Raw genomic sequence first — 22487 nt, forward strand, 5'->3', positions numbered from 1 at the left:
GAGTATTGGGACATACTTTGATGAAGTGACGCGCACTGTTTCATAAAACACTTGTTGTAAGTTTACATACTAAAAATTAGTAGGCGAGAAAAACATTAATGAAAATATTTGAGTAGTAAAAAAATATGAGACAGAGTAAAATTATTATTGATTTTTTAAATATAAACGAGCTCTAGGCCAAATATTTGTATATTCTTAATAAAACACAATACGTGAAATTTTGATATACAATTATATTATTTAATTTGTCGATATTGTATTTTTATGATTTTAATATGTATGTTTGTTCTTTTCGTACCTAGTCCTGATGATGACTTCAGACTGAAGTCGAAATATCGACAAATTAAATAATATAATTGTATATCAAAAATTCACGTATTGTGTTTTATTAAGAATATACAAATATTTGGCCTAGAGCTCGTTTATATTTAAAAAGTTATAATTCAAAGGCCGTAAACAACAAAAATAATTATTATTGATTGGAAGTGCGTGCGCGTCAATTCCTCTTACACTTTTGATAATGACCGCGCATCCTGCGTCATACATGTATTGTGCATATCTCACCGCTTCTTGTGTGTACATATCGCTTATTTGCTGCAACGTCGTCATAACTCAAAAAAACATTTGAGTTAATAACACATAAACGTACCCAATATCATGATGTATGTATGTTGTATAAAAAAATCTTCGTGATCAGTTAAAAATTTAGCACGTGGTATAAAAATGAAAATATGCCTTTATATGCGCAACATATGGCAGTTAAAATCTTTGAATGGCTCTCCTGGAAAATTGTGTTTTTTGAGTTATGACGACGTTGCAGCAAATGAGTGATATGTGTAGACATAATGATTGATTTATTTATGTAGATACAAGTGACTGCTTACTATCGGCTTAGAGAGGATATTATGCCTTTGTGTTGCTAATATTCGTCACAATACCTTTGTTCAGATTGTAAAAATCTGCGTGTTGATGTTGGGCGAATGGAATGGACAGAAAACATAATACGTTGCAATTTTTGTGTGTTGTGGAAAATAATGCGCTAAATTAAGATGCATTTACTAAAAATAAATAGTTAAAATGATGTGAAACAATTTTTTTTTTATAAAAAATTGATCACAACTTCAGTAAATAATTTTCTATGTGTTCGTTATATTTTGAGTTTTCAGTCTCCTTTTGACAATCCCTATACCAGTGAAATGAAAAAAATAAAATCAGCTGATGAGATGACCTAACCATATAATTGAGCCCTGTGTTTGATTCTAAACTCATACATTCATGTTTCATGCAAAATTAAATGTTCAATGTCAACTCCGTAAATATAATTTTTTAAATTACTCATGAAGCATGTGGATAATAACTGGCAAATAATTTGTATGCCAATTTCACACAGAGGCTTAATGAAATAATTAGTCAAGTTTTCTACATTACAGCCCTAATTGAACTCAATCCTCCACCCCAAGCGGGCTAGGGGGTCAGAATATACGCGCGGTAGGTATGCCTGTCGTAAGAGGCGACTAAAATACCAGATTCAAGGGGCTGTGTAGCGCAAATTACTAATTCTTAATTATCTCATTATTGCTTTATTGAATGCCTAATCGAGGTAAAAAATCCAGTCGGTTTTGCTTGGTGCTTCAAATTTCATTGTCAATGTAACAAATGACAATCAAACATAAATTATTTTCAACAATTTACAAAAAATAGAAAAACATGAAAAAATTAAAAATTTAATTTTTGCTGCATTTGCTGCAAAAGCATGATTCAATCACTAGAGGTTTGTTCTTCAATGATGACAGATCTTTGACACTCCCAAATTGAAAAATCTGGACGGGTTGCTTTTACGAAGTAAGGAAAACGGGGAATAATTCAATCCCCTTCAGTGAAATTGTAGTAGACAAGTATCTTTGGTAGTATATTAGTAGTGATAATAAATTTGTAAATGCCAAAAGTTTTTGGCGAAATAATTCATTTCCTCTAAATATTTCGTGCTATGTTGGTTTGGTCCTTCTTTCAGAAATTGTTTGAAGAATGCCGTACGTTAAAATTTTATTCAAAAATGCACTATCTCAAAATCTGTTTCCAAAACTCCCTACATGAGCATAAGTTGAATGCATTTTGTCATAAGAGGTAGTTAATGGAAAGTATTCTGAGATGAGTCGTTCTTCAATCTAACTCTAATATAGGGCGGTATTGTGACAAATCCTGAATTGGGAAAATTTTGCAAAGTATTTTGAGGTAGTATGATTTTGAACAGGCAGCCGACATTAGGCGATACGCTACTCAGCAGCCGCAATAAACTGACAAAAACAAAAATAAAAGAAAATGTCTTTTTGTCTTAAAACTTTATACCTACCTTGACTTTCACAGAAGAGTTAAGCTTTTGTTCGGTCCTGCTACACAGGGAGTATTCACCTTTTTATTCTGAAATTTCGGAAAGCTCTTTTCCGTTAAGTATTCATGGAAGCGTTCCGGATAAACCGTTAATTTAGAATATTCGGAATACGTTCATTTGATACTACCTCACGAGGTCCGAATATGCATAATATTCCAAATATAAACCGATTCTCCAAATTCTAAAATGGAGACGAATGTTCTGAACACACGGAATTAATAGAACAGAATGTCGACTTTTAATACGCGCCCAAAAATATCGAGAGAAGGGTCAAAAGACGCGTATTGACCTCGATAACAATAATTCGAAGGCGAAAATCAACATTTTAGCTCATTCAAAAGATATTGACGAAAAACCGAAAAATGACCCCGGGTTGGCGGCCTTCAGCCGAGCTTATAAAAAATTACCCTGGCCAGTCCACCAATGAGGTGGAATCAAAATTAAATGCGTGCAAAATCCCTTTGTAACAAAATCTTTTTCAGTGCACAAAAACATTACAACAACCACATGAAAATTGCCTACTTCAACTGCAAATATCTCCGGACAGAGATACAATTTTTCTCTTCCGCCTTAGGATTATTGTTGTCGAGGTCACTTCTCTCGATATTTTTGGACGCGTATTAGCAGTAGACTCCTGATCTAGACTTTTACCGGAATAAGTTAACATGCCCAATGAATACATTTCATTATGGCATCGATTTAATAGTCGAGGTTTTGACGTTGAACGATAAATTTTGAATTAGTTTAGGTTTCGTATGATCATAGGTTTGCGAAAATTTGGGAGCAAAATGGATGCAATTGTCAAAAAATGTGTCTGTCGAGCAAACCTCTTGTGATTGAATCATGCTGCAAAAGGTAATATGGCTTTTTCGAAAATAGGCACATATTTGGTTAGGTGCAACATCTTTGGGTAGTTGCGCATGCATTTTATGTTGATTGTATTTATAGTTAAGAAGTAAACGGCTGCTTTCCATTTTAGCTTTTTTTTGTAAAAACTAAATATTTTTTTGGGGCCGCTGACAGATATTCGCTTAATTAAGCAAAAGGCCCTGTATAAAAAGGGAAACTTAATTATTTCAGTATGTTTGTTTAATGGTTATAATTTCAATTATTATAAGCCGGTGTTAAGCTCATAAATTCTTAATTATTTCATTTAACAGAATTGTGATTCGATCAAGTTTCTGTGTGAAAACGGTATTAGGATGAACCATTTCAAGGAGTTATTGCAATAATAATTTTTTAAAAGCATTTTACAACTCATTAGGTCCTTCACATGAGTGACGCGCCTAGTAGCGAAAAGATCAAAACAAGATGGAAGTAAAAGTGGTATGGAAAGCACTTCCATTAAGATATCGAACTATGGCATGGAGAAGTGTACTAGTGTTAAAGAGCTAAGGTTTTTTTTAAGGGCCGAAAAAATTTGAAAATATGCTCGTACTACACGGCTCTACTTCTATGTAGAAATGGACTTTCCTTTTTTTGTACTTCCACTGACATTTTTAATGTCCTTACAGTTTGATTGTTATATTTACTTTTGGGATAAATTAGGGTAATTCTATAACACAGCATGACACTCTTACTAAGTCCAACAATATAAAGAGGAGTATCAAAAGACGCATTTTGGATCCAGGATCGCGAATCCGAACACCCAGGAACACATAGAAGAAACATGAGAAATACGAGCTGAGAAATGCAGGGGAACAGAAGCACGAGTTCTATGATTTTGCAGGACATAGTTCCGGTTTCAAACAATTATTTATTGATTGCCTTCGGTCTAGCTGCCGTAAATCAAATTAGTCTAAATAGGAAAATCACCATATGTTCAAAGCAACTATCAATGATGAGAAAAGACGTACGTAAGCTTTTCAACAACGGGAAACTGTGATGTCGTAACAGCATACAACAATGATAATAGAAAACCGAAGATAAAACGTAAGGGTATTCAGTGAAAGTATTTTGTCTATTCTAGAAACAGACGTAGGAAAAAAACTTCCTAACAGCGCTTACGCCAGCACCTAGAAAAATATAGGCAAGGCTTTTCTACCAGTGTATTTCCATCAGAAATGTCTTCAAATACAGCGGATGTCGGAGAGTTAGAGATTTTCGCCTTCTTTAAAGATTATGAAGGATATCACTGTCATATACCCCAAGGGTAAGTCGACCACCAATCAGAGCTTCCTGCGGACTTCGGCTTGGATGTCATCCTGTAAAGCGGAGGGCAAAATGTAGTACACTGTCGTCCAGACCAAAAAGGCAGTGAAATGTAAAAAGTAAAATCGGAGAAAATTGAACTTTTATTTGGAAATTAAAGATTTTTCAAGTAAACTTCAAATTTATATAAGACCTTGTTTTATCTTTCATTGTGAATTATTAATGAGTAAATTGTAGCCGCAGAAATTTATTGGCATTCAAATTTTTAAAAGTAAGTGTATTTTACTTCCTTTTTGCCATTTACGGCAGTATGGGTCGCAGTGCATTACCATAATCTATATACATTAGGCCGGGTCGATTTGTGGGGAGGCAAAAAAATCTCCCATTGCTTTGTGAAAATCATATTCTAGGGATCAAAATAAGAAAATTTGCCGAAGGAACCATACCTCTAAAACGAATTCTGATGTTCTTTGCCTATGTTTTTTCTTTTTGGAGTTTATTTTTCTCTTTAGAAATTTATTTAGTCAGAACATATGTAAATGAAAAATGAATTTAACTTAGTAATAGAAAAGAAATTAAAAAAAATTATTAGAAATTAGCGTTTTTACAAACCCCTTTTAAAACCAAGCCATCACTGTGATGCATTTGCATGTCGTAAACATAGTTGTGTGGGTTTTTTATTCAACCGTTTTAAAAAATGATCACTGTGACACAATTGCAGATCGTAAAATTGCTTGTGTTGTTTTTTTTTAAGCCACCACAAGACACAGCAGGTAGAATTGAAATTGCCCCTACCCAAAAGTTCGACCCAAAGGGGGGGACATCAGAATTCGTTTTAGAGGTATGGTTCCTTCGGCAAAGTTTCCTAGTTTGATCCCTAGAATACGATTTTCACAGAGCAATGAGCGATTTTCAAATCGACCCGCCCTAATATACATATCTATTATTTCGGTATTATTTCCAAGACTATTTTGAGACTATTACGTATCGTTACGGGAATATCTACAGAGCATTACAGGATAATTTTGGGGTTTCGTATCTAGGTCATTTACATACCGCACACTGGATACACGTGATATACATATAAAATAAAATAAAAATTCGAGCATTCAGATAAGTAAAAAAACTGATCCAACTTTCCATATGCCCTAGTGAAATTCTATGTTTTTACCAACCTCTCTGGGTGAGAAGTGCAGTTAATATAAAACTGCGTATAATGCTCGGTAGGTTTTGAATTGGGAAATCCAAATCCAAAATTTTATGCATTTGACTTAGCTCTATTGATTTTTTTAAAAGAGCAATGCAAACTTATAAATAGTTTTACTTTATAATTGAACGAAGTTTTGGGTTTTATTTTTTTACCGCTGGTAAAGGGTAGTCATGAATAAAATAGATTTCCATTTTGAATTAATGTTTGAATTTCGGTTAGATCACCACTAACTCCACTTGAGTGGCCAGGAGTGTTGGAAGATGTATTTATATCTCGAAATAAATTATATACAGAATATATTATCATATAAAATATAATTCACAGAATCGTATAAACAAAGCTGGAAATTAATGTTGTCTTTATTTTCATAATTTTTTTTTTTTTTTTAATTACTATCTTTTAAAGCATTGTATAAATATTACAAGGTCAAACCGGCGAAGGCCAAAACGACGTTTAAAAAAATTTTAAAATTCTCACTGCTCCCACATTTTTATTTTTTTGTTATGGGTTTGTTTTCATAACAAAAATATAACAAACTGTAATATATTTGGTAATTCTATACGACAGCATGACACTCTTAATACACGTCCAAAAATATGACGAGAGGTATCAAAAGGCGCGTTTTGGATGCAGGATCGCGAATACGAAAGCGGAGGTAAAAAATTTTGGGTCTGTCAAGAGATATTTGCATACAAAATTTTGAAAATTTCCATGTGGTTGTTGTAATTTTGATGATTTTGTACCCACAAAAAAAAATTGTGAACATAATTGTTTTCCGCGGATATAGTTTTGGTCTCCAAACCGGTGTTGGACCTGCCCAAGTTAATTTTTTATAAGCGCGGCCAAAGGCCGCCAATGCAGAAAGGTGTTCTGCGCAAAAATACTATGGATCCCACCCTTGGTTTCGGAGCACTCCGGGGTCATTTTTCTGTTTTTCGTTAATATCTTTTCACGATCTAACATTTTTATTTTCCGCCTTCGGATTATTGTTGTCGACGTCAATACGAGTCTTTTGACACATCTCTCGGTATTTTTGGACGCGTATTACCATTGTTATGCTGTCGTATAGAATTACCATATATTTTTGCGTTCTAACATAATATTATGATATTTTATCTAAAACCGAATTTTTTATTGGTGGAAATAAGTTTTTTGGTGGAAAGAAATCTCAACGGTCAAACGCATTCCAGAATCTTCAATTCAAGAATTGTATTGTGGTTTCCTGCAAAAAGAAGCATCAGGACGCGATCCTCTTCTGAGGAATTTTCTTCAAAAAATTGTTTAGAAATTTATCTGCGTCTGCGCGACGAGAAGAAAAACCCGACTTACCGCCAAGGTGTACGGAAGAAATACATATCTACTAACAATAACAATTTGATGTGATATACATCTGAGGAGATTAAGGTCTAGCTTTCCATCCAATTCGAAGACTACGTATCGTGTATTCGTTTTTCTACGAACTGGCTCACCTAAATACATGTTTTGTGCCGACCCAAAAATTCATCTGCTAATTCGGACGAACTTTTGGTGCCAAGGTAATGCCGAGGGACAATCAATACCATTTATAGAAATTTTTTTAAATATTTTTGATGGATAGGCCAACACACTAGCTCTACACCACGGCGGCAGACTTTGACCGTTCAGCGGGTAAATTAAGACTCCACGAACTATCTTACTCCAACTGGACGATGATGTTTAGCTAAGCTGCGAAGAGCTATAGCGTTGTTGCTGGCGTGAACAAGTTATGGGAAGATCTCCACTGAGGTCGGAGAACCAGGTGGGGGAAGACTTTGATCTCTCTTGGTGCCCCCTGTTGGCGTCAGTTATCGCGAAACAGGATTAGCTGGAGTGACTTGTTACGCAACGACCAGCATCTACTAAACGGTTAAGCGCCAATTAAAAAATGTAGCTTCCAACCGCGAGGAAAAGGACAAAAACAAACCAAAGAATACCTCCAAGATAATATTTTCCCGCAGTAGCGAGGACAATTGAGACTGGTGATCTCTTATAAAGTGAAGTTTCAGCATATTTAAAGGTTAAAGACGTATCAACCAAGTGAAGAAGGATGAATGAAAAATCAATAGGGGTGGTCTCCAACATTCGCTTCTTAATTGGAAGAGGTTAAGAAGTAAGGCCTTTTCTTTTGTCCCTTTGTAAAAATAGGACGTGTTGAGGCATACATTATATTGGTAACTCATTTTTTTGCCATATACATAAAAACCGATTTCAAAAATTTTCGAAATATTTGTTCACTTATTTCATAAGCATTTTATTTTTTTTGGCATTTAAAAAAGTGAAAAATATCAAACCAACAATTTTTTTTGTGTTTACTTTGGTTTGGCATTTCCACAAAGTTTAATACAAGGCGAATTCATTACAGGTGGTGTTATCCCATCAGCCGATTGCTTCTTCTTGATAATTTTCCATACATAGCCTTGTACAACAAAATGTCAGTTAATCGAAATCTATGAAAATTCTCTTTTGACTTGACATTCATCTGCACGGGGAATTGATTGAATTCGCTTTGCCACCACCTGGTAAAGATTCGCCTTGGTTTAATAGAATAATTTTACAATTTTTTTAAAAATTAAAAAACCAATATGGCCGCAAGAAGAGTAAATGGCTTTATCTGGTAATATTTATACCATGGTTTAAAGTAACTAATTTCAATACTTAAACAATCGTAGCACACGAAAGGCAATGTAAGAAACTCAGTATATATAAATTACATAAAATTCGTATAAGTATTCAACAAACATATTGAAAAACTCAGTAATAGGAAATGGTTATTAATATTTTAAGTATTCAGTGTGTTTTAAGTTTGCATTAACTAATTGAAGCTAAATATAGATACTAATAACACAAATAAAATGACAACATTTGGCTACTACTTTTACTTAATAATTTTTGAGATTTACTCTTTAGGTATTATTCTTAAATATTGCTTTCGGTATTGCTGCTATGGCTGCTTTGCTTTCTGCTTTGGTCTGTTTGTGAAGAATGCGCGTTTAAGTTTACTGTTGCTGTTGTTTTTGTGTAGACAGTGTGCAACAGCACAATTAAGTTTACTTATTTTGTTTAACCATGCGTACGCGGACAGCAGCAGCAATGGCACCATTTCTTCCATTGGTTTCTAGTGGATTTATTCAATATTTCTTAATATTATTCGCCCTACACCGAAATCAAACACAGTGTTTGTGTTATTTATCTATCTAATACGCTTTCGCTTTTAAATATGAACCCAAATTACGTACATATTCTAATCAATTACATAATTATACTGTAGATTTTGGTGATTTTGCTTTACAGATTTGAGAGTTTGATTTACAAGTAAATCAACTTTCCTGCAAACAAAAATTAAAATCCTTTCTATGCAGCACAACATTTGTTCTTTTTGTTACATTATTTTTCTAATACGCTTTCATGCATATTGTTAATAATTCAATACATTTAATTAATTTTTGACTTTGTATTATTTGATGTTGAATGTGAATTGTTTAACGTTTGTGGCGCTTGTGTTTTAGTCATTTTACAAACCGTATCGTAAATCGCTGGGAAGTATTGTATAATAAAGTAAACAGTCGCTAGGTACGCGCAGATAAGTATGGTGAGGAAGAGATCAAATACGGCTGGTTTCACATGATATACATTTAGCCGCGCTTCTTTACCATCGTAGAACAAAAAGTCCGGATCACGTGTGTCTGGCTTATCATATATGATTTTCACGTTTTTAAGGTACTTTTCGAAAGCGTTTTTCAGGTCATTATTATGTAGCGCAGATTTAAGATACAAGTACGATTTGATAAGTTTTTTGCTTATTTGCTGGAATAAAGAAATACACATTAATTAATATTTTTTACAAATCCAACTACGCAACAACTTGGAGAGTAAAAAAATCGAACTTTCATAAGAATAATGTCGGCTAATTTGTATGACGTCATACAAATAGACAACATTGGTTAATTCTTTGTAGTTTTATAAATAAAACAAAACCAAAAAACCAGTTTCGTGGAAACCGCCGCCAACATAGTACAAAGTACGTACTGTGCAAAGAACAAAATATGCAAACAAGACAATTGGAATAAAGTTTACAACAACTAAGTCATGCCTTAGTGATTGGTTCATGGTATATATGTATGAATTCATACAAATTAGCCGAGATTATTTATATATTATTTGGTAATGAATTATCGCTTTTCGGGTTTTCGAAATTTTCGATATCGAAAAAGTGGGCGTGGTTATAGCCCGATTTCGTTCATTTTAAATAGTAATCTGGGATGAGTGCCCAGGAACCTACATACCTCAAAATTTACTCAAGTTATCGTGTTAACGGACAGACGGACATGGCTAAATGAATTTTTTCTTTCGCCCTGATCATTTTGATATATAGAAGTCTATATCTATCTCGATTACTTTATGCTGTTACCGATTACCGTTATGCGAACAAAATTAATATACTCTGTGAGCTCTGCTCAGCTGAGTATAAAAATTTTCTATGGACAAAAGCTATGTAAGTTCCTGATTTTGCTTAAAATGTCAAATCTTTAACTTACCAGTGTATCAGCAAATATTTCATTTGGTTCCTGTATGCCATACACATAATGGGCTAAGGATTCCGCAATAATTTTAGCATGTTGTTGTGTCTGCTCTATTAATTGCTCGTCTGAATCTTTAAAAATGGTAAAACGAACTGGTTCTTTGGGTGATTTCAGCGCTGATATTGTGAATGCTGGCAAACGCTTCATACTAAATCGTTCATGTTCCCATGCTAGTTGCTGATCAGCTAAATTAATTTTCTTATGCACACCATCGACTGTGACATTGCCATGTAGCTCAGCTAATGTTTTGAGCAACTTAAAGAAATCATTCATGGCTGTGCCCTCCTTAGGCGGTTTAGATACATGCATATAAAGATTGCCTATATCAGCATTTAGGGACTGTGTGATCGTATCTAAGCAAAGCACGAAGTCAACGTTCTAGAGGACAAATGATATTCTATTAAAAATAAAGTATATTTCTTTTTTTTTCAAATGAAGCTTTTGTACTTCAAAATAGTACGACGATTTCCTATTCACTGCACTTTAATGTTTCGCCGAAAAGCAAGACGTGCTCTAAAGGCGTCCCTGTTAGACAGCTATCAGTCATTTGAGGCATCAATTGACAGATATGGCTGATGGAAATTTACATCACAGCGTAAAGCAAAGTTTCTATCAGGTTGTTAGAAGCGACATGAAAAACCTGATGTAAACATTCTGTATACGTGTATGCATACACATACATACCATGGTTTTCCATACGAATAAAAGGAAAAATTTACGCGAGTGGATTAGTGATGTCAACAATTCTGTTAATGTGTTGGAGTTTCCGTCAGCTCTGTCTAGCAGGGGTGTTTATTTATATGTAGATTCGCGTTAAGACACCATTGCCTTTTTATTACTTAGTAGACAACATGCATATATGCTATTTTAACTAGCCTGGGATATGTAAGCTACCACAACAACAATAACTTGTTATAGTACAAAGGATCTAGCAATACTTAAGTAATTTTCATTCAAACCTCTTTTTTAATATTATTTGGCTTTTTCAGAGCTATTAAAGTGCCCGTAATAGACACAATATCCTCCTTTAGTTTCCATATAGCAGCATTTTATAAATGAGTTTACATACACAGCAAATAGTAAATTTTAAAAGCAAATATTAATATTACCTGCAATTGCACATTTTCATCTAGCCATTTTTTGATACCCTGAAAATTCAATAACGTGCCCGATTCGGTGAGAAGGAAAAGCAGGCGATACTTTGGCATTGCATTTGGCGTATTGTGCATTTTGCTAAACAAATCTGCGAGCGTCATCAAAACAGCAGCATCAGCGTTTAATGGATAATCCTTTGAATTGTAAAAAATATTTAATATTGCTAAATATGTGCTTATAAAACTTATTACAACACTTACATGGTAGAGCCCGAATGTATTTAAATGAGCGGTAACAATAATTAACGGTTGCTTATTGCCACTTTCCAAGCCAACTTCACCTTGTTTCAAAATTTTCGATGAGCTTGTCAGTTCACCTTGTATGATTGGTATTTTACTATTCTTGCTAGCCAAATGGCTGGCACCGGATACAATTACTTGATAGCCATTTGCAGATATTGTTGCAAACAATTCTGAAGCAGCAGAACTGCGCTGAGCTTTACCAGCTTCATTATCACGGGTTGTACGTGTAATATCCGTAATAATGCGCTCTAGCTCGGCATTATATGCTGAGAAATAAATGGGTATAGAATTTGGTTGAGCCAACATTGCTTGTTCGAGCAGATATAGATGCTGAAATATGAATTTAAATTCATTGATTTTTGTATATAATTGTGTGTATTTAGAAGTAGCTACCTGTTTTTCTTCCAAAGACATTGCGCTAACATTTTTTGGTAAGAGTATAACCAAACCCCCAGCTTTTTGTCGTATATCGCGAAACTGTTCAATGGTTAATTCTTGTAATCTAGTAAAAAATATATGTATATATTATAATTTATATACACAAGAAATATTTGTAACGAATTTATACTCACTTAGCCACTACACAATGCCTGCCCGTGCTCCAAGTATAGAGTGACTTAGCTTCTAGTGATAATGCAGACGCACGGCATCCTGTAAAATGAGCAAATATAGTGACCAAGAAAAAAATATCGCAGAAAATAAATAAAGCCTAGTAATGGGACATGTGTTCTGTGCTCCCTGAGCTATCGGTACTTATTGTCCTCTCCGCCATGCCTCGTATACTAGCACCATTAAAGTACTAGCCGCCCTTCTCGGAATGTTGGCGTTCACAATATGTTGGAAAAAGTTATAAATTGTTGTGACAGCCCTTGAAGGGGTTGCGCTTCACAATGCCTTGGATCCCTATCATGAAAGCGGATTTCTAGTTGCTTTGCCATCTGCGAGGTCCACCACGAGAACAATGTAGCAGTAGATTAAGTCGGTAAAAAGGTCGAGTAATGAGGAGAAAGAACCGGATACAAGCGCGATAATTCTTCGTTGCCATTAAAATACAGTTATCTGCATAAGAATGATTAGACTTCTTCTGGCACAGAGCAGTTTGCATATGTAAAAAAGAAACAGAAGTGGGGTCAGGACTCTCATTTGGCCTGTCTGTCATTCAGATAGTTGATTTGGGAGATGACTACTAAACCTCCCCTTTTTGTAGCAATAAGAATACTCCACTACCGAAGATTTCCGGGAGTATTATCGATGATAGATGGTGTTGTATCGGCAATTTGATGACCAAATCGAATCTTCCAGATCAGTGAACCGCAGTCGCCTCTTTCGACAGGCATGCGCTGGCTGTGGGACGCTATCTGGTCCTCGGCCTGTAAGCTGTCTTAAATACATTTTTTTTTATTATATGCACAAATTGTAGTTCAGAAATTCTAACTCATCAATGAGCACAGAGTGCATTGGTACTAATTTTCTAACCTCAAAATTGTGTATTTGCCTTGACCGAATTACTAACGAAGATCTATGAATACAAAATAATAAATTCCATTGATAACCCAAAGATGTGACTTGGAGTACGAAGATGCAGATATCATTCAGAAAACCCAATTGATATACACCCTCACATCGCTAACAGCCTTTGGGTTAAGTTCAATTTTCGCCTGCTACCATAAATTAACCATAGAACAAATTACATTTTACTCACCATAAGCGACTCCGTTCACATCAAATTGCGACATGCGCTGGACCGAAAACTCACTAGATGCCAAAACAGGATTAGCAGAACAAATGAAAAAGAGAGGCAATGCAATTAGGAGATAAGGCAGTCCACCACGAAAAATATCCGCGAAGTTTTCTGCGTCCTCGAACATTTTTTAAAGGTTTTTTGTGTCTTTTATGTAGTGAGCTCGTGCTGATCCAGGGGTAAGGCTATGTGAGTTTTTTTTAATGCAATTGTTAATTAAATTAGTTTAATTGAATACGATTTGTATTATTGTGTCCCAAATGTCATCTTTGTCCCAAATAGCGCCCGGCTGATTTTAAAGCAAGTTGTAGGGTTGATTTATATGGTATTGGGAAATGGTAGATGCATAAAGTGGTATTTTTTACAAAAATTATTATTTCTGCTTTTTGTAAATATGTTTTAAAATTGCAATGTCTTATAAAATAAAAGTTGTTTTGGGGGAATATTTTGAATAAGGTGCCACGATTTTCAAACTTTTGTTGATTTGTAGGGGCAGAGGGGGTCCTAAAAATCACAAAATTATCATCCGCAGCGCTAGGAAACTCTTAGTTTATGAAATATAAGCGTTTTAATTTCCAAATTTAGTAAAATTTCAACTTAAAGCTGGAGACATTGGTGCTTTATCGGTAACCGTATCGATAGGATTATAACAGCTGATTCGACCTATCTTATGAGAATCAATGCAATCGATTATTGGTGCCGCTAAGGTCGTAACCGTATCGTAGCCAACCAATTGGGTTGTGGTTTACCGTCGTAACGATAAACAGCTGATTACGTTAGGGATACGGATACAGTGATACGACATACGGCACCAATGACTCCAGCTTAAGTCCTGCACTTAAAAATCGGTCGCACATGTCGATAGCGGTATTAAAAGACGCGTATTTGCGTCATGATTCCGAATCCGAAAGCAGAAACTATATTTCTTATCTCGTTTAAAAGTTATTCGCTGAAAACACGCCGGTACTATTGTCGCTTTTTTCGTTGTTGCTATTAAACAAACGAAAACAAATGAAGGTGGTGAATAGTGTTGCCAGCTCCGCAACATTATCTTTTTATCTTGGTAGAACATTATAAGGTGGTGGCACGTCGACATAAATGCAAACAAACATACACTATCAATGTATTTTGTTTTGTAATTCTCTGAAAAATTTGAAATTAATGTATTTAATTGGAACAATTGCAGAATACATACAGTTGTCAAAAAAAAAAATAAAAAATTGTACTTTATAGAGATTTTTATGCTGATTCCAACGGTAATTCTGCGTAGAACACCTTTCTGCATATGCGGACTTCGGCCGCGCTTATAAAAAATAACCCTGGGCTACGCCATGCCAAGTCCGGGTGTGTAGTATAACCGTGGCTACCGCCACGGTGATGTCCTTCTGCGTAGTACACCCTTCTGCGCAGCACCCCAAATAATATTAGACTACAAATTATTAAGTGTTTTACAAAAACAAAATACATTGATAGTGTATGTTTGTTTGCATTTATGTCGACGTGCCACCACCTTATAATGTTCTACCAAGATAAAAAGATAATGTTGCAGAGCTGGCAACACTATTCACCACCTTCATTTGTTTTCGTTTGTTTAATAGCAACAACGTAAAAAGCGACAATAGTACCGACGTGTTTGCCGCGAATATAGTTTCTGCTTTCATAGTGTACAAGTACAAGTGTGTTGACTTATCTGTCAAGCATTCTGACAGGCACTCGCTGGATTCGGAATGACAGCGAATTCAAAATGGATACCATTACCGAATGCTCCGAATGATTGAAAAATTGAAAAAGTCCATACGATTGGTAGTCAAAAATGTTGTCGTTGAGACCAAAAATGCGACTCTAGACCTGAGATTTCCATCAGGTGAGCGAGGCTGTTTGTAGTTTTGACGTTTATCGCTTAGTGAACACACTTGGTATAGGTACACTATGTCTGCTTTCGGATTCTCAATCTTGACGCAAATACGCGTCCTTTGATACCGCTATCGACATGTGCGACCCGAATTTTAAGTGCAGGACTTAAGTTGAAATTTTACTAAATTTGGAAATTAAAAAACTTATATTTCTTAAACTAAGAGTTTCCTAGAGCTGCGGTTGATAATTTTGTGATTTTTAGGACCCCCTCTAGTCGTAACCATACACATACCCATAACCATCTCCAATGACATCGATTAATGGTGCCTTAACCTAAAAATCGTGAAAATTTCATAAAAATGAAGAAAACGCAAAAAATTACAAGCATATTCCACAAAAAATAGTCATAACGTATGCAAAACAATGAATAAAATCTACAAAAAGTTATTAAATTCATCAACTCAATTATTTTTAGGTTATGGATATGGCGAGAAACCAAAAACCAATTGGTTGTCTATGGTATGGTTATGGCGTTAACGTTATGGTATTGCACCATTAATCGATTACACTGATTTCCATAAGGTAGGTTCGATCAGCTGTTTGATCTGGTTATGGTTTTATGGTTATAAGTTGCCATTAATTTGCCCTTAATGTCTAATTTTTCTGTATGTTCTTTTTGCAAAACGAAGCATAGCTTCCGCCCAAAACTACAAATCCTGGATCCATGGGGGAACTAGGAACAGGTGGCAGCCGGAAATCAGCTGATTGGTACTTTTTTAATAAGGCTTCACATTTCAAATTCCGGCGCAGTACGCATATGACTATAGTCCGTCGATTTACAGAACAACGTACATGGAATTTTTATTTATTGTGACAAATGTTAGCAACACTAAGGGATACTGTCATCTCTAAGCCGATACTAAGCAGTGACTTGTATGTACATAAACAAACCAATCATTATGTCTACACATATGTACATGCCAGCAGCTGAGAGATGCTCACAAAATTATGCAATCATCAGCAAAGTATTTCTCACACATACACATGCATATATCTGAGATGCTCACAAAAGTAGGCAATCATTTGAGCAAGTATCACTCACATATACACGCGCATATGAGAAGCTATAAACGTGCATGTGTAGTTTATAGCTGTTGAGTTTATAGCTGGTAAACAAGTAGTAAATTCTAGAAGAAGAAACGCCTAGAAGTATGCGAACGAGAGATCACAGAGTATAAAAGGAGTTAAAGCTGAGTAAACAGTAATCAGTTTGATTTAAGCACGCTATTGGTAGCGAAGTATAAGTGTTATTGTGAAGTACTCTAATAAAGACCATTTTGCATTATTGAATATTGGAATTATTTATTCAACAGTTTAGCGATACGAACGATAGTAGAAGGTTGCAAATAAGCGGAATTGCACTAAACTCGTTACATTATGTTGGACGTGTGAACGAAGCTTTTCATATAGATAGGTTCGACGCAATCTTATGCATGATGAGCAGAGCTGTAAAAAGATTGAATCAATTAAGAGTGCATTCTGTCAGCTTTCTTTTAAAAATTTCGATTTTTTGCATATTATAAATCTCCACTCCTGAATGGCTTAAAAGACTTTCAACTCAAAGCCAAAGTGCGTGTGTTATTGAATGGTAAAATATAATTCAAAATAGATTGTGAAGGAGGAACCAATCCCAATTTTTATTGAATGTAAAGTTGAAATGAATGCACACTTTTTTCCATTCAGTACTAAATACTTTTTCCCCAAGGTTATTTTTTTGTATACTTTCATTGTCATCAGCGCTGATAGATAAGTTATATCAATTCAGGAGTTGGGTGCAAAAAAGGCGTAAAACTGGTCAATAGAAATAATAGCCCCTTCTAATTATTCAAGTAGTTTATTATAAAACTAGAAAATCTTAAATCATCTTCATGATGTCCAAACATAAGAGATAGACGAATAGTACTTCATAACAAATTTTGTATACATCGTAATTGTGTTGATTTTTCTTTCATTAATCGTGTAAGATCAAAAAATTTGAGGCTTTTGTGGGTTGACTGGTTTCCTTTTTAGGTATAACTCGCTTATATAAAAGCATAGGGCTCTTGATTATGTAAAGTATTCTAAATATGACGATATAGTCGAATTTTGCTGAAACTTCTCCAAGTCAATCTACTGCTTTCTTGCATCGTCCTACAGTGATTCAGGCTTTTTCTATTCACCTCACTCACCTTCCCCGTTTTCTTTCATCTGTGCTCTTCAGAGGTTATTTATTTTCCTCCCCATAAAGAGATTGACTGCCTCGATCGGACTACAGTTTTTTTAAAGCTGATGTTTTGACAGTGTTTGACGGGATATAAGTATAGGACCCGAGTGATTGATAAGGACCATGAGTCTATCTGCCTATTTGCACGGCATTGGTAAAAGATTGAAATTGCTGCATTCTATCTTACTTGAGTAAATTTGTATTCAAAGTCAATTTCCTTTGCTATCAAAAAACTACCTATAGAGCCTCGGTTAATTCGCTGTAATTACAAATTATTGTTTTGAGAAGAATATTTTTCTTAGGAAAAAAAATTTTAAGGACTACCCTTATATAAATGGACCAAAAAATAGAAGGCAATGTTTCCTTTAATACATAGTCTTGTTGAATTTTGACTAAAAAACTTTAACAATAGCTGGAGCGCAATCTTTCAATTTAAGGCAAACCATGTACTTCGGATTAACTAATTGATTATTTAAAATTTAAAAACCCGCTCTACCTTTAAAATTTTAAGTCCCAAAATTATTTTACAAGAGCTATTGTTAAATTTTGTTAGTCAAAATTCAACAAGACTATGTCTGTATTAAAGGAAAATTTGCCTTCTATTTTTTGGTCCATTTATATAAAGGTAGTCCTTAAATTTTTTTTATCTTTTTATTTTCAATTTTTTAGTACTGCCTACAAAAAGGCAATTGCAACTTTGATTAGTAATTTAATTAATTCCTAAGTGAAAATTCTTATCTTCATTTATATTTTCAAAATAGCAAGATTTAAGAGAATTAGTGGAATTTTCGCTGACACACTGGCGAAAACAACAGAATTCCACCTCGCATCATAACAAGAAAATTCCACATCGTTTGCACAGCTGAAAATCGTGGTGAAATTCGCATACACCTGAAAGTCTAAAAGAATTGTGGTGAAAGTCGCGTACGTCTAAAAGTATGCAAGGACCTGCATTGAGTTGGGCCTTCAACGAGGTGGAATTCTACAACGCCTGCAACACTCAGGAGGCTAGCCATGAAGGTATGGCCTAATCTTCTAAATTGCCGGCACAACAACGGCAGGCCGCATACATAGGCCCGCCTACAACCACCCGACAACAACAACCATCTCTGCAACCACAACAAACACCTATATTAGCCACAAACCCGGATGGGTCTGTTCCAATATAATTATAATTAAACAAATTCTGGAGAAACTTAAAAAAAAATTTGGAAATTAAAAAAATAAAGGAAATATTAATTTGTTAAACTTAAATAGATAAATCATAGAATTAGAAAATTAGGATTTAAAATAGATTTGCGATAAGAAAATAATTAAACTTAATTAAATACATACAAAAGGAAAATTTAAAATTAGAAAACTAAAGCTAAAAATATATTTGAAATGGGAAAATATTTAAACTTAATTAATTGCAAATAAACAGGAAAAGAGAGTAGAACTTTAAAAACTAAAGTAGGATGAATTATAAATAAGGCGAACCAAAAATGAGTTGATTTTTTTTGTTGGAAAATAACGATAAAAAAAATTTAATAATAATAATAATAATAATAATAAAAATAAAATAAACTCAAACTAAAATAAAGTGAAATAAAATAAATAAATATATCAAAAATAAAGTAAACTATAATAAAATAAGATTTAATGAAATAATAGAGATTATAAAATAATAGATATAAAAATAGCATAAAATTTAAAATTAATCCAAATCAAATTGAAATAAAATAAAATAAAATTAAAATAAATAAATACATTAAATAAATAAATACGAGAAATAAATAAACTAAATAATATAATAATATACGTGGCTACAAAAAAAAAATTTAGAATAAATAAATTTTACTTAAACTTAATAACAAAAAAAATATAGAATTAATAAATTTCTATTCAATTTTGTATAATATAGTTAAACTTTATTGTTCTAAAATATATTTTTGTTGAATGAAAAAATTTAAATTTTGTTTCGATAGTTCACAAAAAAATATCTAATAATAACAAATTTATACTTTAACAAAGTATATTTATTACAAGAAAATAACCCTACACCAAATACACTCACTTCGTCAATTTTAATGTAAACGAAGTTCTTGTAAGTTTTCGTTTGAGCAAACCAAGTATAAAGTCGAAACATTGTTTTTTTTTATAAAAAAAAACGGTAATTATATAGTATATGCAAAAGCATTTTTTTTTGAATAAGTAATCGTTTAGAAACATTAAACCAAAACGGCGACCCTCACGTTCAAAGTCAAAACAAGATTTATCTTTGAAAAGTGGCTGGTCAAGTCATTATTAACCGCAACCAGAGAAAATTTCCTAATGTAATTACAATTTCGAAATTTTGAGAATTTTTGCCCTAGCACTTCATAGTTCAAAATTTTTTTTTTAAGTTCGTTTAAGATTTTTGGCTTTAGAGCCCATGCGGTAGCACCCTTTTAAGAAACCCGTGGTTATCTTATTTTTCAAGTTACATACATGTGTTAATACAAATGAATTGTAATTAATAAATTTTATAAAATGGGAATGCTGTCGTCCAATTTGATTAAAAGGCATAGGTAACACAGGTAAGGGGCCACCGAAAATCAGGTGCGTCGGTGGCCATGGTTTTTGAAGGTGGGACTAGCACCAGGCGTCGCAACAACACCCGCGGCGCCCCTATGTATATTCGGCCTTTTCTCCCCTTTCCAGCTTTTTTTTAGTATTTAATGGTTTTGTTTCAGCCAAAGTAACCGGTCATTTCCGGTTCGTTAAACTTCTTTTGCGTTTCCCCTTTTTTAAATTTTTTTTGAATTTTGATTTGAATTTTAAGCGTTTTGAGTCGTCTCTGCGCTTTTGTTTTTTTAAAGGCATGATATGTAATTTTTTCTGTTTATGGCGCAGGACGGCAAGGTTGGCAAGAACCCCGCCCAGCCGACATGACTAGCCACAGAGCACCACTAGATCATGCCGACTGCCTTCCTTGCCGCTCCCATAGAAAATGCGACACCATAACACAATTCATCGCAACTGATTCAGCTATTTGTTATACACTATGGCCATCAGAGTGTTATGTCTCCGCTTTACGGTACACCCTGTGCTGTAGCTATTTAAGCTGCAGACATTAAGCCGGAGTCATTGGTGCCGTACGTCGTATCGTTGTATCCGTATCCCTAACGTAATCAGCTGTTTATCGTTACGACGGTAAACCAAAACCCAATTGGTTGGCTACGATACGGTTACGACCTTAGCGGCACCAATAATCGATTGCATTGATTCTCATAAGGTTGGTCGAATCAGCTGTTAAAAGGTTACCGATACGGTTACCGATAAAGCACCAATGTCTCCAGCTTTAGTGCTTTATCGGTAACCTTATAACAGCTGATTCGACCAACCTGTTGGGAATCAATCCAATCGATTATTGGTGCCGCTAAGGTCATAACCGTATCGTAGCCAACTAATTCGTTTTTGGTTTACCGTCGTAACGATAAAAAGCTGATTACGTTAGGGATACGACTACAGCGATACGACATACGGCACCAATGACTCCCGCTTTATTTAAACACTGCTGCTAGATGGGTTTCCTGAGCATTATTTTTTTTTTTTTGGGTTTGGTTGAATGGCACGGACGCTAGTCCATAACGCCAGGTTGTATGTCGGATGGTTCTTTTTTCAGATTGTTGTATATGTAATTTTAGCTCCACTAATACACAATGGTAGTACCAAGGTGGCCAGAACCATGTGTAGCAGCTTGCAATTTGGTATTAATTATTGTAATTGTTCGTATTTTCAATTAGGGTTGGTTTTTACTTGGCACCACGCCATGTTATATTCAATTTGTCTTATTTATTTCAATTTGACTTTTATCCAATTGGGGTAATATTTTTTCGGTTTGTAAAAGTATTTTCGTCGTCTTAGGTATATATTTTAAAGAATTTATATTCATTCTGGTTATGTGTACATGACTGTACATTAATATATAATAAATTTTCAATCCCGTTATTTGTTCTTTTTGTCCTTGGTGGAGTTATATGTATATTATCGCAATTTTATCGCAGTTTATTTATAAGGTAAATTCTACCCCGTTATATGTTCCGTTTATCATATATGTATGAGTTTATGTAAAACGAAAGTTTTACTTATATTTTTACATTTAACATAATTTTTAAATTAAATGTTGACAATATTTTTTAATTTATTTGATTTTAATTGTTCCGGACTTTTGTCCGTTTGCCGTTTATATGCTGAATGTATTTATTACCATTTTAATGTTAAATTTGAATTTGCCCGATAGCAATTATATGTATTTTTTGGACAAAATGCATATTTTTATTTTAATGTTTTTTCAGATTTTTGCCCGATAGCAATATAATCTTTGCAAAATTAGCAGTTTTTTTTACGACTACCGCGTAACACGCACAGTTATTTAGTATTTTAAATTAGATTTTTGCCATTTCGATTTCCGCACTATCCACCATTTTATTCTCAACCGCTTCAATAGAGTCCCTTTATAACACGCGGTTGAGTTGTGGGGAAAACCGAACTTCACGCACCGACGTCACAAAACGAAGTGCTGAGCATTATCCATGACGGAACGATCAAGGTGGCAGCATGGAACAGCTGATTATAGACTTTTTTTTATTTGATTTGATACATCAACTTCCGGCGCAGTACGATTTTGACATTTGTCCATCGAATTTACAAAAACAAAGTACATGGGATTTTTATTTATGTTTGTAGGTATGTCACCATGCTGCCACCTTGTATCGTTCTGCTTTGGCATTATCTAAGCGAGGATAAGCGTTTTTTTTTACGCACAAACGTAAACATATACGCGTGTAAAAAAAAAGCACGGCTATTAAAGTTGCAGACATTGGTGCTTTATCGGTAACCGTATCGGTAACCTCTTAACAG

At 34.3% G+C, this 22487-nt stretch overlaps 1 protein-coding gene across 2 annotated transcripts; it reads right to left on the reverse strand.

The window, feature by feature from the left end:
- Positions 1-7992: 7992 nt before the first annotated feature.
- LOC137249842 (BOS complex subunit ncln) lies at positions 7993-13763 on the reverse strand. 2 transcript variants are annotated; one of them, XM_067781824.1, is made up of 8 exons: positions 13448-13763; positions 12318-12396; positions 12139-12247; positions 11704-12075; positions 11458-11637; positions 11308-11373; positions 10304-10726; positions 7993-9572 (listed from the first exon to the last, which is right to left on the reverse strand). In XM_067781824.1, exons 1-8 carry the CDS (start codon positions 13611-13613, stop codon positions 9201-9203), a joined length of 1767 nt encoding a protein of 588 aa, XP_067637925.1. In that variant the 5' UTR covers positions 13614-13763; the 3' UTR covers positions 7993-9200. The 2 variants fall into 2 exon arrangements, with proteins under 2 accessions (XP_067637925.1, XP_067637931.1); XM_067781830.1 differs by lacking the exon at positions 11308-11373 and having other exon boundaries at positions 13448-13762.
- Positions 13764-22487: the final 8724 nt, after the last annotated feature.

The sequence above is a fragment of the Eurosta solidaginis genome, chromosome 1 (genome assembly GCF_040869045.1).
Source record: "Eurosta solidaginis isolate ZX-2024a chromosome 1, ASM4086904v1, whole genome shotgun sequence".
NCBI classification, from domain to species: domain Eukaryota; kingdom Metazoa; phylum Arthropoda; class Insecta; order Diptera; family Tephritidae; genus Eurosta; species Eurosta solidaginis.

Coding starts and splice junctions, on each gene's coding strand:
- LOC137249842 (XM_067781824.1), bottom strand. CDS start 13,613: ATGTTCGAGGACGCAGAAAACTTCGCGGATATTTTTCGTGGTGGACTG. Junction 12,248..12,317: donor AGGCATTGTGTAGTGGCTAA/GTGAGTATAAAT, acceptor ATTTTTTACTAG/ATTACAAGAATTAACCATTG. Junction 10,727..11,307: donor CAAATAATATTAAAAAAGAG/GTTTGAATGAAA, acceptor TTTGTCCTCTAG/AACGTTGACTTCGTGCTTTG.